We start from the raw sequence: 12,805 nt of genomic DNA, 5'->3' as shown, positions 1-12,805 counted from the left end.
TATTACATGGGGCAGAGGGCAGATTTTATTTGAAATGAAAGAGGAAGTAACTAAAGGGTTTTGATCAGAGGAGATAGGTTTTTAAAAGATATTTAAAAGACCACTTCATTGGCCATGTAGGGAAGGGGCTGAAGGGACAACAGGAAGATGGTTAGGAGGCTGCATTTTCCAGGGCAGGGATGGTGTTTCGGACTGAGATGGTAGCAGTGGGGTGGAAAGGAGTGTTGGGATTAGGGATGTAGTGTGAAGATGGAGCTCACCCAGTCACTATAGGAGTGGAATTAGTGTATAGAAATGAGGGAAGTTACAAATAACTCCAAGGGACACCTGGGTGGCTCAGTCAGTCGAGCATCCAACTCTTAGTTTGGGCTCAGGTCATGATCTCAGGTCATGGGATCGAGCCCCATAGCAGGCTCCCCACTCAGTGCAGAGTCTGCTTGGAATTCTTTCCCTCTTTCTCTCCCTCCCTGTCTGCCCCTCCCCTCTGCTCACTCTCTCTCTCTCTCAAATAAATAAGTAAATCTTTAAAAAAAATAACTCCTAGAGGGGCGGCTGGGTGGTGCATTCCTTAAGCATCTGCCTTTGGCTCAGGGCATGATACCGGTGTTATGGGATCGAGCCCCATGTCAGGCTCCTGCGCTATGAGCCTGCTTCTTCCTCTCCCACTCCCCCTGCTTGTGTTCCCTCTCTCACTGGCTGTCTCTCTCTCTCTGTCAAATAAATAAATAAAATCTTAAAAAAAAAAATAACTCCTAGAGGGGGGTGCCTGGCTGGCTCAGTTACTGGAGCATGAGATTCTTGATCTTCGGGTTGTGAGTTCAAACCCCACCTTAGGTATAGAGCTTGCTTTAAAAAAAAAAAAGGAAACAAAACAAAAAACTCCTAGAGGAAATTAAGGAGACAAATAAATGCAACGTGGGATCCTGGATTAGATGATGAACCGGAAAAAGAGCAGTTGTGGAATATTGGTGAAATTCAAGTGAAGTTTGTGGAATTATTGGTTAGTAGTATCATATCAATGTTAAGTTCCTAACAAATTACTATGGTTATGGAAGAAGAAGATTTTCGCAGAAGCTAGGTGAAGGATATGTGGGAACTCTGTGCTATGTTTGCAACTTTTCTGTAAGTCAGAAATTAGTTCCCAATGCCAAGTTTAAAGAAGATTTTAGGGGCGCCTGGGTGGCACAGAGGTTAAGCGTCTGCCTTCGGCTCAGGGCGTGATCCTGGTGTTGTGGGATCGAGCCCCACATCAGGCTCCTCTGCTATGAGCCTGCTTCTTCCTCTCCCACTCCCCCTGCTTGTGTTCCCTCTCTCGCTGGCTGTCTCTATCTCTGTCAAATAAATAAATAAAATCTTAAAAAAAAAAGAAAAAGAAGATTTTAACATTAGCTTGTTATTAAATCCAAGGATTAACCCCAGTCTACCTCTCTGCACAATGCAGATGCTCGCCGCGGTGTTGCTGCCATTAACTGATGCCAGAACTCTTTGCCAATAACTTGAGTTAGAAAATGTCGTTAAAAAGAAAGAAACTCATCAACATCTTTCTTTACTATCTTATCTATGTGTTCGTCTCGAAAGCATCTATTCCAACGTGGCATAGCTCCAACTCTCTAGCTCTGACTTGCAGATTCAAGCTCTCCTGTATTTATTAAGGGTAGAAAAAAGTTTTCTTATTTATTTTTACTTTTTTAAAGATTTTATTTATTTGAGAGAGAGCGAGAGAGCACGAGCGGGAGGGAGGGGCAAGGGGAGAGGGAGAAGCAGACTCCTCGTTGAGCAGGGAGCCTAAGGAGGAGCTCGATCCCAAGTCCATGACCTGAGCCGAAGGCAGATGCTTAACTGACTGAGCCACCCAGGTGCCCAGAAAATTTTCTTTTTAAAATGTTCTCCTGTGAAAATAATTGCTTATTTGTTATTTGATCGAAATTATGGAACCATAAAGAACAGTGGCTCCATTTCAATAAATATTTTTGAGATGATTGTCTAGAAAGCCACATCATATAAATCAGCTTGTGACCTTGCTAAGTATATGAACTGGATACATTAAAAATTATGGCTTCACTAGGGACGCCTGGGTGCTCAGTTGGTTAAGCGTCTGCCTTCGGCTGGGGTCATGATCCGGGGTCTTGGGATCCAGCCCCACATCGGGCTCCCTACTCAGCAGGGAGCCTGCTTCTCCCTCTCCCTCTGCCGCTCCCCCTGCTTGTGCTCTCTGTCAAATAAATAAAATCTTTTTTAAAAGATTTCATTATTTTTATTTTTTAAAGATTTTATTTATTAATTTGACAGAGAGAGACAGCCAGCGAGAGAGGGAACACAAGCAGGGGGAGTGGGAGAGGAAGAGGCAGGCTCATAGCGGAGGAGCCTGACGTGGGGCTCGATCCCAGAACGCTGGGATCACGCCCTGAGCCGAAGGCAGACGCTTAACCGCTGTGCCACCCAGGTGCCCCAAAGATTTCATTTTTAAGTCCTCTCTACACCCAACCAGGGGCTCGAACTCACAACCCCGAGATCAAGAGTCGCACACTCCACTGCCTAAGCCAGCCGGGAGCCCCTCCCTTCCTCCTCCATCTTTAAACTTCGCATTGTAGAATCTTCTCTTCTCCGTGACCTCTATCTACTTCTATCCTCACATCTTCTATGAATCTGACCTTCCCACCCTCCTCTTATAAAGACCGTTATGATTACATTGGGCCCACCCAGATGATCCAGGAAAATCTCCCCGACTCAAGAGCCTTCATTTGATTTAATGAAGTCCCTTTTGCCATATAAGGTAATAAATTCAAAGGTCCCCAGAATTAGGGGGTAGACATCTTTAGGGATTCCGGTAGCTTGTAGGTTTTCAGTGTAATCTGGAGTGAGGTGATCAGCTGACTGAAGGTGAGGGGGCCAGGGTGCTGTGGGGGATTTAAGGAGATCGAAGATGGGTAACAGCCATCTTGGGAAGGCAGAAGGTACACTGATGAGGGACATGTAGCAGGGTAGCAGGCAGGGCTGGGATGTAGGGTCCAGCCCCCCTTATGCTCCCTCACCCCCGCGGGGAGGCACAGAGTAGATGACAGAAGGATTTACCAGGGTTAGAGTTTGACTACAGCAGTGCCCTGGAGGGGGTCACAGTCAAGGGAGTTTAAGAAACGGGAAAGCTGGGCGCCTGGGTGGCTCAGTTGTTTAAGTGTCTGCCTTCAGCTCAGGTAATGATCCCAGAGTCCTGGGATCGAGCCCGCGTTGGGCTCTGTGCTCGGTGGGGAGTCTGCTTCTCCCTCTGCTCCTCACCCCACTCGTGTGCGCGCGCTCACTCTCTCTCTCTCAAATCAATAAAATCTTAAGGAAAAAAAAAAAGAAACAGGACAGTGAGGGATTTTATTGGTGGCCCGTGGACTAGTGGAAGCAGGGGAAAGAGGGAAGGGAGGACAAGGTGGGGGGAGCCAGAAGGAATGAAAAGGTAACAGGATCAATGCATTGTCTGTGCCGGCAGGCAGGCTTGAAAGTTTTTCAGTGCCGTTGATGAGAAAACGGAGGGCACGCGATGATAAAAACAAAGTTCGGAGGAAATGTCATTACTGGTAATGACAAGGACAAAGCTATGACCATGAAAGCGGGTGGTACGATTGGGTGACAGATCAGGGGTGCAGAGTTTCTTTGCGGGTTAACAAAAATGTCCTCGGGTTGATTGTGATGGGTGCACAACTCTTAGGAATACATGAAAAGCCTGCTGTGTCATACAGGTTAAAGGGGTGAATTGTACAGTAATGTGAACTGTAGCTTGATAAAACCTCGAAAGAAAGAAAGAAAGAAAGAAAGAAAGAAAGAAAGAAAGAAAGAAAGAAAGAAAAGAAAAGAAAAAAGAAAGAAAGAAAGAAAGAAAGAGAAAGAAAGAAAGAAAGAAAGAAAGAAAGAAAGAAAGAAAGAAAGAAAGAAAGAAAGAAAAAGGAAGATGGCTGGGGTAGGGCAGTGAGCAAGATCGATAGAAATGACGGGCTTGGAGTACCAAGAGGCCATGTTTGGGTTATCTGCTGCCACAGTGTTTGTAACAACGCATGGCTGAAAACAACAAAGGTAACTTATTTCGGTCCCGCATCTGCAATGTGGGCAGGGATTGGAGGGGGCCCGCGGGAGGGTTTATGTCTGCTCCCGGACCATCAGCAGGATGCTTCCGATGGGGTAGGAGGATCTGCTTCTTCCAATGGCTCACTCAGAAGCCTGATGCTGGAGATCAGCTGTGAGTTTAGCCAGGGCCGAGGGCCAGTAACCTAGGGTCCTCTCCCCATAGACCTCATCATCTGGCCTGTGCAAGGATCCCAAGGAAAAGAGTGGGGCCGAAAGTTGTGTTTCATGACCCAACCTCGGAAATCACACGGTGTTCCTTCCGAGGTGGTCAGTTAGTTGAGGGAGTCACCAAAACCTGGGGACATGGTCTCCGTGAGATAGGGAGTGGCAAGATTCAGGATTATCTTGTAGGACAAGAAATGGGTTCCTTTTTGGAAAAGACAAGCCAGTTACAAGCCAGGTTTTAGTAGGATCTTCTGTGGGGATATTGAAATCACTAAGGGTGAAGGACAGTAGCTTTAGAATGAGGGACAGGGAGCCAGGATCTAAAATCTTCCATGAAAGAGCAGCAGTAGCTAGAGAGAAAGGGATAAGTTCAGTAGGGAAGGATGGGAAATGTCCAGGGATAGCTTGAGCTTCAAAGGAGCTGAGGGAGGGGGCACCCGGCTGGCTCGGTAGAGCATGGGACTCTTGATCTCTGGGTTGTGAGTTCAAGCCCCACATTGGGCATAGAGCTTACTTTAAGAAAAAAAAAGTCAGAGAAGCTGAGGGTGGAAGAATGGTCTGGAAACGGCAAGGAGAGCACCCATTGTAGGTAGGAGGGTGTAAGAAAGGGCTGCAGGAAGAAGGGACCAGTTCATAGAGAGTTCAGAGACCTACAAAGAGAGGGATCTCTCTGTGGTCTCTGAGAATGACAGAAATATAGACACAGAGAAAGGGAGGACAGAGACCCAGAGAGAGAGACCCAGAAATCCAGAGGGTGGTGACACAGCTTTGCAGACAGAAGAGACTCCTAGTCATAACCTTCGTGTTTCTCCGCACTTGCCCAGCAGAGGGCGCTCGGGACCCCCCATTCCCTTGAGTCCCGGTAACCAATCCCCACTACTTCCCCCCAAGCCCATCAGATGGGGCTATTTTTACGCGGTGTCATAGGACACCGGTGGCTGGAAGGCCATCGTCTGTCTGTCCTTTGGTCCCTGCGAGTGACCCTGCGTCATCTCCCCAGCCCACCCCCCACCTGTTCCTGGCAGGCCCGGCCTCCTTCTGCACTACATACAGCTCAGGCTTCACTGGGTCTCCGAACGCCTGACCGAGAATACAGGTGGAGACCTTGGCGAAGGAACGGGGTGTGGGGCGCACATGATCATGGCTTGCAGCTGCGGGAGCGTCTCCAGGACGGGGCGACCACCAGGGCAATGGCAGAGCCCCCCTACAGTTAAAGTCAAAAAGAGATTCAGAGATATGACTCCAGAGACCCTGAGTCCTCCGGAGGCCCTGAGACTGAAACTTGCAATACTTCAGGAATACAGAGAAAGAGACCCAAAGGGGAGCCCCAGGGAAACCCAGGGACAGAGCATAGAGGGCTGAGAGATGAGAAGAGATCCCGACAGAGGGGAGAGACAGAGACCAAGGGAAACAGAGATAAACGGAGACACGCCCCTAAGAAACAAGAGTCAAAGACGGAGATCCAGAGAGACCAAGACACAGACAACTGACACAGACCCCCCAATACAGAGTCCTCTAGAATCGCAAAACTCAGAGATAACTGACCCATAGAGATACCCAGAGATACAGCCCTTGAGAGAGACTCAGAACGAAGACATAGCCAGCCGCAGAGACCTACAAGATAACGAGAAAGACAGACGTGGAAGTTTGTGACTCCAACAGAGGGGCTCGGATATTCTTAAGAAAGAGACGGGAGACGCACACACGGAAACCCGGAAAGACGAGGGACAGAGGGAAAGGGGACCCGAGAGCGGGATGGGGGGCGGGAAACTGCGGCTGGGGGGAAAGGGCGGGCACCCCGGCAGAGGGCGCGCGGCCGCCCTCTGCCCCGCTGGGGTCAGGCGCCCCCTCCCCCGCGCCCTGGCCGGACGGCCGGGCTATTTTTACGCGTGGACACCGGACACCAGGCTGGGGCGGCGGCGGCGGCGGCGGCCGAGGCGGGGCCGGGCCGGGCCGGGCCGGGCCGGGTCGGGCGTCGGGGCCACACGTCCGTCCGCGGGTCGCCGGGGCTGCGCGCGCCATGGAGCCGCGGTGCCCGCCGCCGTGCGGCTGCTGCGAGCGGGTGGTGCTCAACGTGGCCGGGCTGCGTTTCGAGACGCGGGCGCGCACCCTCGGCCGCTTCCCGGACACGCTGCTAGGGGACCCGGCGCGCCGCGGCCGCTTCTACGACGGCGCGCGCCGCGAGTACTTCTTTGACCGGCACCGGCCCAGCTTCGACGCCGTGCTCTACTACTACCAGTCCGGCGGGCGGCTGCGGCGGCCGGCGCACGTGCCGCTCGACGTCTTCCTGGAGGAGGTGGCCTTTTACGGGCTGGGCACGGCGGCGCTGGCGCGCCTGCGCGAGGACGAGGGCTGCCCCATGCCGCCCGAGCGCCCCCTGCCCCGCCGCGCCTTCGCGCGCCAGCTCTGGCTGCTCTTCGAGTTCCCCGAGAGTTCGCAGGCCGCGCGCGTGCTCGCCGTCGTCTCCGTGCTCGTCATCCTCGTCTCCATCGTCGTCTTCTGCCTTGAGACGCTGCCCGATTTCCGCGACGACCGCTTCAACCCGGGGCTCGCTGCGGTAGCGGCTGCTGGCCCGGTGAGGGGGCGGGGCCTGGGTGGAGAGAGGCGGGGCTCGGGAGGAGCCGAGCGGGGGCGCTGGGAGGCGAGGCCTCTCAGGAAGGAGGGGCCCGGCTGTAGGTGGGCGGGGCATTGAGGGGCTTGTTGGGAGACAGGCCAATCATAGGTGGGGCAAGGAGCTCGAGTGGTGGGCCACCCAGGCACAGGGCCTGACCGGGGGGAATCTACCAAAAGCGGGCTGGGGGCGGGGCCTGAGGATTTGACTAGGAGGACCTCCCTATCACAGGGCGGGGTTGAGACAGGTGAGAAAATGGCTTGCGGAGGGCGGGAGGGCAGGAAGACCGGTACGTTAAGAAATGAAGCTGAGGGCTGAGAGACTGAAAAATCAGGTGTCTGTGCGGCTGGCAGTAACCAATAGAAGGATGGGCTGGAGGTGGTGGGAGTGGAGCTTGAGGGAGCTGGAGACAGAGGGCCGAGGTAGGAGGAATCCGTCTCAAATAAAGTCAGGCTGAGGGCCATGAGAGCAGGGGCCCCAGAGTTTGGTGTACAAAGGAGGTCTATTGTAGTCTGGACTGGGGTTGGTTAGGGAGGGCAGTGCACAAGGAAGTGGGACCTGGGTGGTGACCCTCCCCTTCTGGAAAATCAAAGCTGGGGGTGGAACTTTGGGAAAGAAGAAATGGAGCCTCACTTGGGCACCATTTCAGGAGGCCCCACCAGTGAAGGATCAGGGACGGTAAAGTCAGCCGTGCACGCATGATTCCTAGGGTTCTGGAAAGGAATCTAGGACAGCTGGGTCACTGGAGGCCTGGGGACAATGACTGCTGACCAATTTGTACAGAAGTAGTTGGACAATTAAACCGTAAATATGGCTGTTCCAGTGTGTCCCAGCCCTGGTGTGGTCCTCTCTGAACCCCTTCCTCCCTGCAGTTCCCCGCTCGGCTGAATGGCTCCAGCCCAGTGCCTGGACCCCTGTCTCGCATGCCCTTCGATGACCCGTTCTTTGTGGTGGAGACATTGTGTATCTGTTGGTTCTCCTTTGAGCTACTGGTGCGCCTGGCGACCTGCCCGAGCAAGGCGATCTTTTTCAAGAACGTGATGAACCTCATCGATTTTGTGGCCATCCTACCCTACTTTGTGGCGCTAGGCACCGAGCTAGCCAGGCAGCGGGGTGTGGGCCAGCCGGCCATGTCACTGGCCATCCTGCGAGTCATCCGACTGGTGCGCGTCTTCCGAATCTTCAAGCTGTCCCGGCACTCAAAGGGCCTGCAGATCCTGGGCCAGACCCTACGGGCCTCCATGCGTGAGCTGGGTCTCCTCATCTTCTTCCTCTTCATCGGTGTGGTCCTCTTCTCCAGCGCAGTCTACTTTGCTGAGGTTGACCGGGAAGACTCCCATTTCACCAGCATCCCTGAGTCCTTTTGGTGGGCGGTGGTCACCATGACCACAGTTGGCTATGGAGACATGGCACCCGTCACTGTGGGTGGCAAAATAGTGGGCTCTCTGTGTGCCATCGCTGGAGTGCTGACCATTTCCCTGCCTGTGCCGGTCATTGTCTCCAACTTCAGCTACTTTTACCACCGGGAGACAGAGGGCGAAGAGGCCGGGATGTTCAGCCACGTGGACACGCAGCCCTGTGGCCCACTGGAGGGCAAGGTCAATGGGGGGTTGATGGATGGAGAGATGCCTGAGCTACCACCTCCTCTCTGGGCACCCCCTGGGAAACACATGGTCACCGAAGTGTGAGGGACAGTTGAGGTCTGCAGGACCTCACGTTTCCTTGGAGGGAGGGAGGGAGGGGTAGAAGGGAAGGTTAGGGGGAGGGGGTTGGGTTTAGGAAGAACTAGGTTAAGTGGTCATGAGTTGGGGAACACTGAGTCTTGTTGGGTCTTGAGTTGTGGTTTGGTAGCTCCCGTGGATGCTTCCTTAAGCGACGGTGAATGGCAATGAGTTATAATGAGTTGATGGGGAGGCTCCACTGGTTTGTACTGCATTGGGTTGCGCGAGACTTATGGAGCCTTTGGCGGTTAAGTGTGGAGATAGATTTGATCACATAGTTTTGTTTTTTAGGTCCTCATTGGGTTGGGCTGTGTTGTTGAGTCTGGGTGAGTCTTGTCCAATTGCACTATGCAGGATTCTGTGGTTTTATAAGTCCCCTAGGGCCATTTTGGATCAAGTTATGTGGTCACCCATGGCACTGTTGGGACTGAGTGCGTGTTCATGCATGGTGTTGAGGAGTTGAGTTGAGACATGTTGGAAATTTTGTGGCTTTGTGATGCTTCTAGGGCTATGTTATTTTAGGTTCTGTGAACTTGTGAGTCACGTAGAAATACGAAGAGTCAAGTGATTGAATGTGAGCTTTCTAGGTCACGTTAGGTTAAGTTGGGTTGGAATGTATGATGGTATGAGTCTTTCGGGGTTCCGTTGGGTTGAATTGTGTAGAGTAATGTAGCTAGAAGTTTTGGGGGCTACACTGAGATGAATCATATTGAATTGTATAACCATGTGAGTCATGTAGGGCCATGCTGAGGTGAGTTATCCCAAGTTGTGTCGTTGTGAGTCCTGTAGGAATGTTAGGTTGAGTTGGATTGTGCGTATGGGCTCCATAGGGCCATGTTGGTTTGTTTTGCATTTAGTGGTAGCACCAGGACCCAAGAATAACAACACTGGGGAGGAATCATGTATCAGGGAGCAAGTGTGGTGTTATGGACTCTGCGAGACAAACTGAACTAACTTGCCCAGCGTCACTTACTATAAGGGGCAGGGCTGGGTGCTGGATTCTTTGAATCAGTTTTTCATGCAGAGGGCCTCCGGATGAGCTAGGAAGATGTAGACACTCCTTCCATTTACTCCACACCTGCTTCATTTTGCCATTCACACCCTCTCTATCTGTCCTCCCCTACAGTTTTGCTTCCAACCATGGAGATCAGAGCCACAAGGGAAGGAAAAAGGGGGAGAAACAGTACTTTGTACAGGCATGATGGGGGGGGCAGAAACTCAAATGAGGGGACAGAGACCTGGGGAGTGATAAAGACTCAGAGAAAGAAAGAGACAGAAACCCAGAGAAGAGGGAACAAAGACCCAAAGAGGGAGGATGAGAGATTTAGGGAGAAGGAGACAAAGACAAAGACCCAGAGAGATGGGGAGATAGAGACCCAGAGGAAGGGGGTCGGAAACTCCAAAGAGAAAGGGAGACAGAGACCAAGATGGGAGATGGAGATGGGGGTGTGTGTCAGGCACCCAGAGAGGGACAGACATCAGAGTTGGAGCCATACCAGAGTGCCCCCGAGAAAGATAACCAATAAAAGAATAGGCAGAAAAAGTCAGTGCCTCTGAACCCAAGAGATACACGAAGTATCTCTTCCACGGAATTACAAAGAGATCCCAAATCAGGGCACACCACCCTATCCTCCCACAGCTCATGAAGGATGTCAGACAAACTGGGGAGCCCACTCTATTTTCCAGGGAAGAAATCAGAGTCTTAGGGCACGGGAGTGGCTTCCCAGGGTCCCGTGGCACATCCCCAGGAGCTAGGATTTATGGCGGGATGCCTGACCCTGTCCCATCAGCCTGCTGATATCCTCCAGCCTCATTTCTCACAAACAACGAAACCGAGGCTCAGAGGGGAGGGTGGGACCCAAGGGCAGGAGGCCAAACATTTTCAGAGGGCTTTCAGTACTAAAAGGGCATTTGGAGGAGGGGGGGAAGGATGCTTCAATCACTAACACATATAGGGCTTCCTATGTGCCAAAGCATCATCCAAAGTACTTTACTTGTATTAATTTATTAAAGCCAGTGGTTTACAGAGTGTTGTTATTTTTAGCTCTTGGGTCAAATGACCTGTTTTAGGGTCAAATGAAACCTTACTTAGATGCACTCACTTCGATGTAGTGTGGCACCTCAGAGGGGACCTGGTTTGAGGGACACATACCTGTGGAGTCCTTCTTAGCAACTCAGAATGCAGCCAAGAAATTCAGTTTGAAAAGCCCTGATTTAATCCAACCCCCTTTTTATACAGAGTGACGGAAGAAGGTACAGATGGTGGGATAAGTTTGATAAAGGTCAAAACCCATAGAATCTGTAGGTGGTCCCTTCCCTCTGAGATGGAGACACATCTGGAGACAGAAATGGAGACAGACCCCCTCACAGTGACAGACACAAGGCAGAGTCTGGGACCCAGCACGGAGACCTGAAGAGGAGGAGACACATGGAGAGTGGGGTGAAGGCCTGGAGAGAGGACACCCAAGGGGAGGAGGGAGAGTAGGAGAGCAGTGACCTGGGAGGGGGTCAGAGACCCCTGGGGGGAGGGGGAGGACAGAGATCCACAGGAGCTGGGGAGGCAACCAGAGAGGAGAGGTCAGAGATCCAGAGAGAGGGAGGGGGACAGAGACCCAAAGAAAGAGGAGGGGTGCAGAGACTGCCCTGCTTTTCTTTAAAAACTCACCTGTATTACCTCATCAGAGACCGGAGGTCACACAGAGTCTCTCTGGTAGGGGGTGGGACCTGTTGGGTGCTTAGGGATTGGGGGGGGGAGTGTGGAGAGGTCAGGGAGGTGACCCAAGGGGACGCTCAGAGACTGGGAAGTGCCCCTCTCCCACCCTCAATAAACAACCCACAGCCCCCTTCTACAGCCTTCTAGGCCACCTTGGCTGGGATGGGGAAAAGGACAGGGGAACACCCTAATCCGGGGACACCCTTCTTGCCACCTTGCCATGCTATATTTAGGCTGAGGGAGGGGTATGGGATGACCCCCGCCCCTCCCAAGATGGGTGTCAGCTTTCCTCCTGAAATAGCTCCGGGGGAGGGGGGGAGGACCTGGGACTCCAACTCCGTCTGACCTCCGTCTCTCTTAGGGTCTCTCTCTTCTCACTGGGTCTCTGTCCTCCTCCTGGGATTCTGTCCCCTTCTCTTGAGTGTCTGTCCTCACTCTGGGTTTTTGACCCCCCTTTCTCTCCGTTTCTGTGCCTTTCCCATCTCCCTTTGTCACTATTCATTTTTTTTCTCGGAGCACGTCATTGTGTGCTCACATCATATCCTCGTCTATCTCCGAGTCCTATAATACCTTGAATATCTCTTATCTGAGCTCAGGACAGACCCTCTCCCCAGTCCCCACCCAGGAAATTCCAGCAGAGAGGATTCTGTGGGAGAACCCCCCCATATCCACTGTCTCCCTGGGCCTCGGGCCTTATCGCTGCCCAAGTCCAGCTGGTTAATGTCTGGCCTAGAGCTCCTGGGAAAGTAGGGATGAGAGCAGAGGGTGGGAATCTGCCCAGGGATTGACACTTAATTGGCAAAAGAACGCAAAGAAATCTCAGACCCAGACTCCTGGCTCTAAGGAAAGAGGGAGCTGCTGGTCAGGACTCCTGGGTCTGAGAGAGGAGGGGCTGAGGGTGCGGACTCCTGGGTCTGAGTGAGAAGGGAGGTGGGGGGGCGTTCTGACTCCTGGGTCTGAGGGAGAAGGGGGCTGGGGAGGGTCCTGACTCCTGGGTCTGAGGGAGGAGGGGGCTGGGGGTGAGGACTCCTGGGTCTGAGAGAGGAGGGGGCTGGGGGGGATCCTGACTCCTGGGTCTGAGAGAGGAGGGGGCTGGGGGGGATCCCGACTCCTGGGTCTGAGGCAGGAGGGGGCTGGCGCCTGGCCTCCCGGGGCAGAGGCGGGCCAGCAGCTGAGCGAGCCAGGCCGGGCTTCCGAGGTCTCGGCACGCGTGTGGAAGGCGGGATCCCCCGGCCCCTCCTCCGCCGTCGGGCGCCGCCCCGCCCCCGCCCCCGCCCGGGCCCTCCGGAGAGGGTGCGGCGAGGAGCCGGCGGGCGAGCGGGCGTCCCTGCAGCCAGCGAGCGGGAGGAGGAGCCGCGCCGCGCCAGGGGCAGCCGCGGAGCCGAAGAGGGCGCCCCAGGTAAGAGCCTCCGCGCCTCCTCCCCCGGGATTCCGGCGTCCGGGTCGCCCTGCCCCCGGGTAGGGAGGGACGGGGGCGGGGCCAGGGGG

The 12,805-nt window shown here is 53.6% G+C and overlaps 1 protein-coding gene across 1 annotated transcript; it reads left to right on the top strand.

Moving 5' to 3' along the window:
* Positions 1 to 6,155: 6,155 nt before the first annotated feature.
* On the top strand, positions 6,156 to 8,571 carry KCNA7 (potassium voltage-gated channel subfamily A member 7). Its single transcript, XM_040633061.1, has 3 exons — positions 6,156 to 6,193; positions 6,244 to 6,847; positions 7,756 to 8,571. Exons 2-3 carry the CDS (start codon positions 6,293 to 6,295, stop codon positions 8,569 to 8,571), a joined length of 1,371 nt encoding a protein of 456 aa, XP_040488995.1. The 5' UTR covers positions 6,156 to 6,193; positions 6,244 to 6,292.
* The last annotated feature ends 4,234 nt before the right edge of the window (positions 8,572 to 12,805 follow it).

The sequence above is a fragment of the Ursus maritimus genome, unplaced genomic scaffold (assembly GCF_017311325.1).
Source record: "Ursus maritimus isolate PB19 unplaced genomic scaffold, ASM1731132v1 scaffold_19, whole genome shotgun sequence".
NCBI classification, from domain to species: Eukaryota; Metazoa; Chordata; class Mammalia; order Carnivora; family Ursidae; genus Ursus; species Ursus maritimus.
The sequence above is the reverse complement of the archived record's forward strand: the minus strand, read 5'-3'. Positions and strand labels throughout refer to the sequence as shown.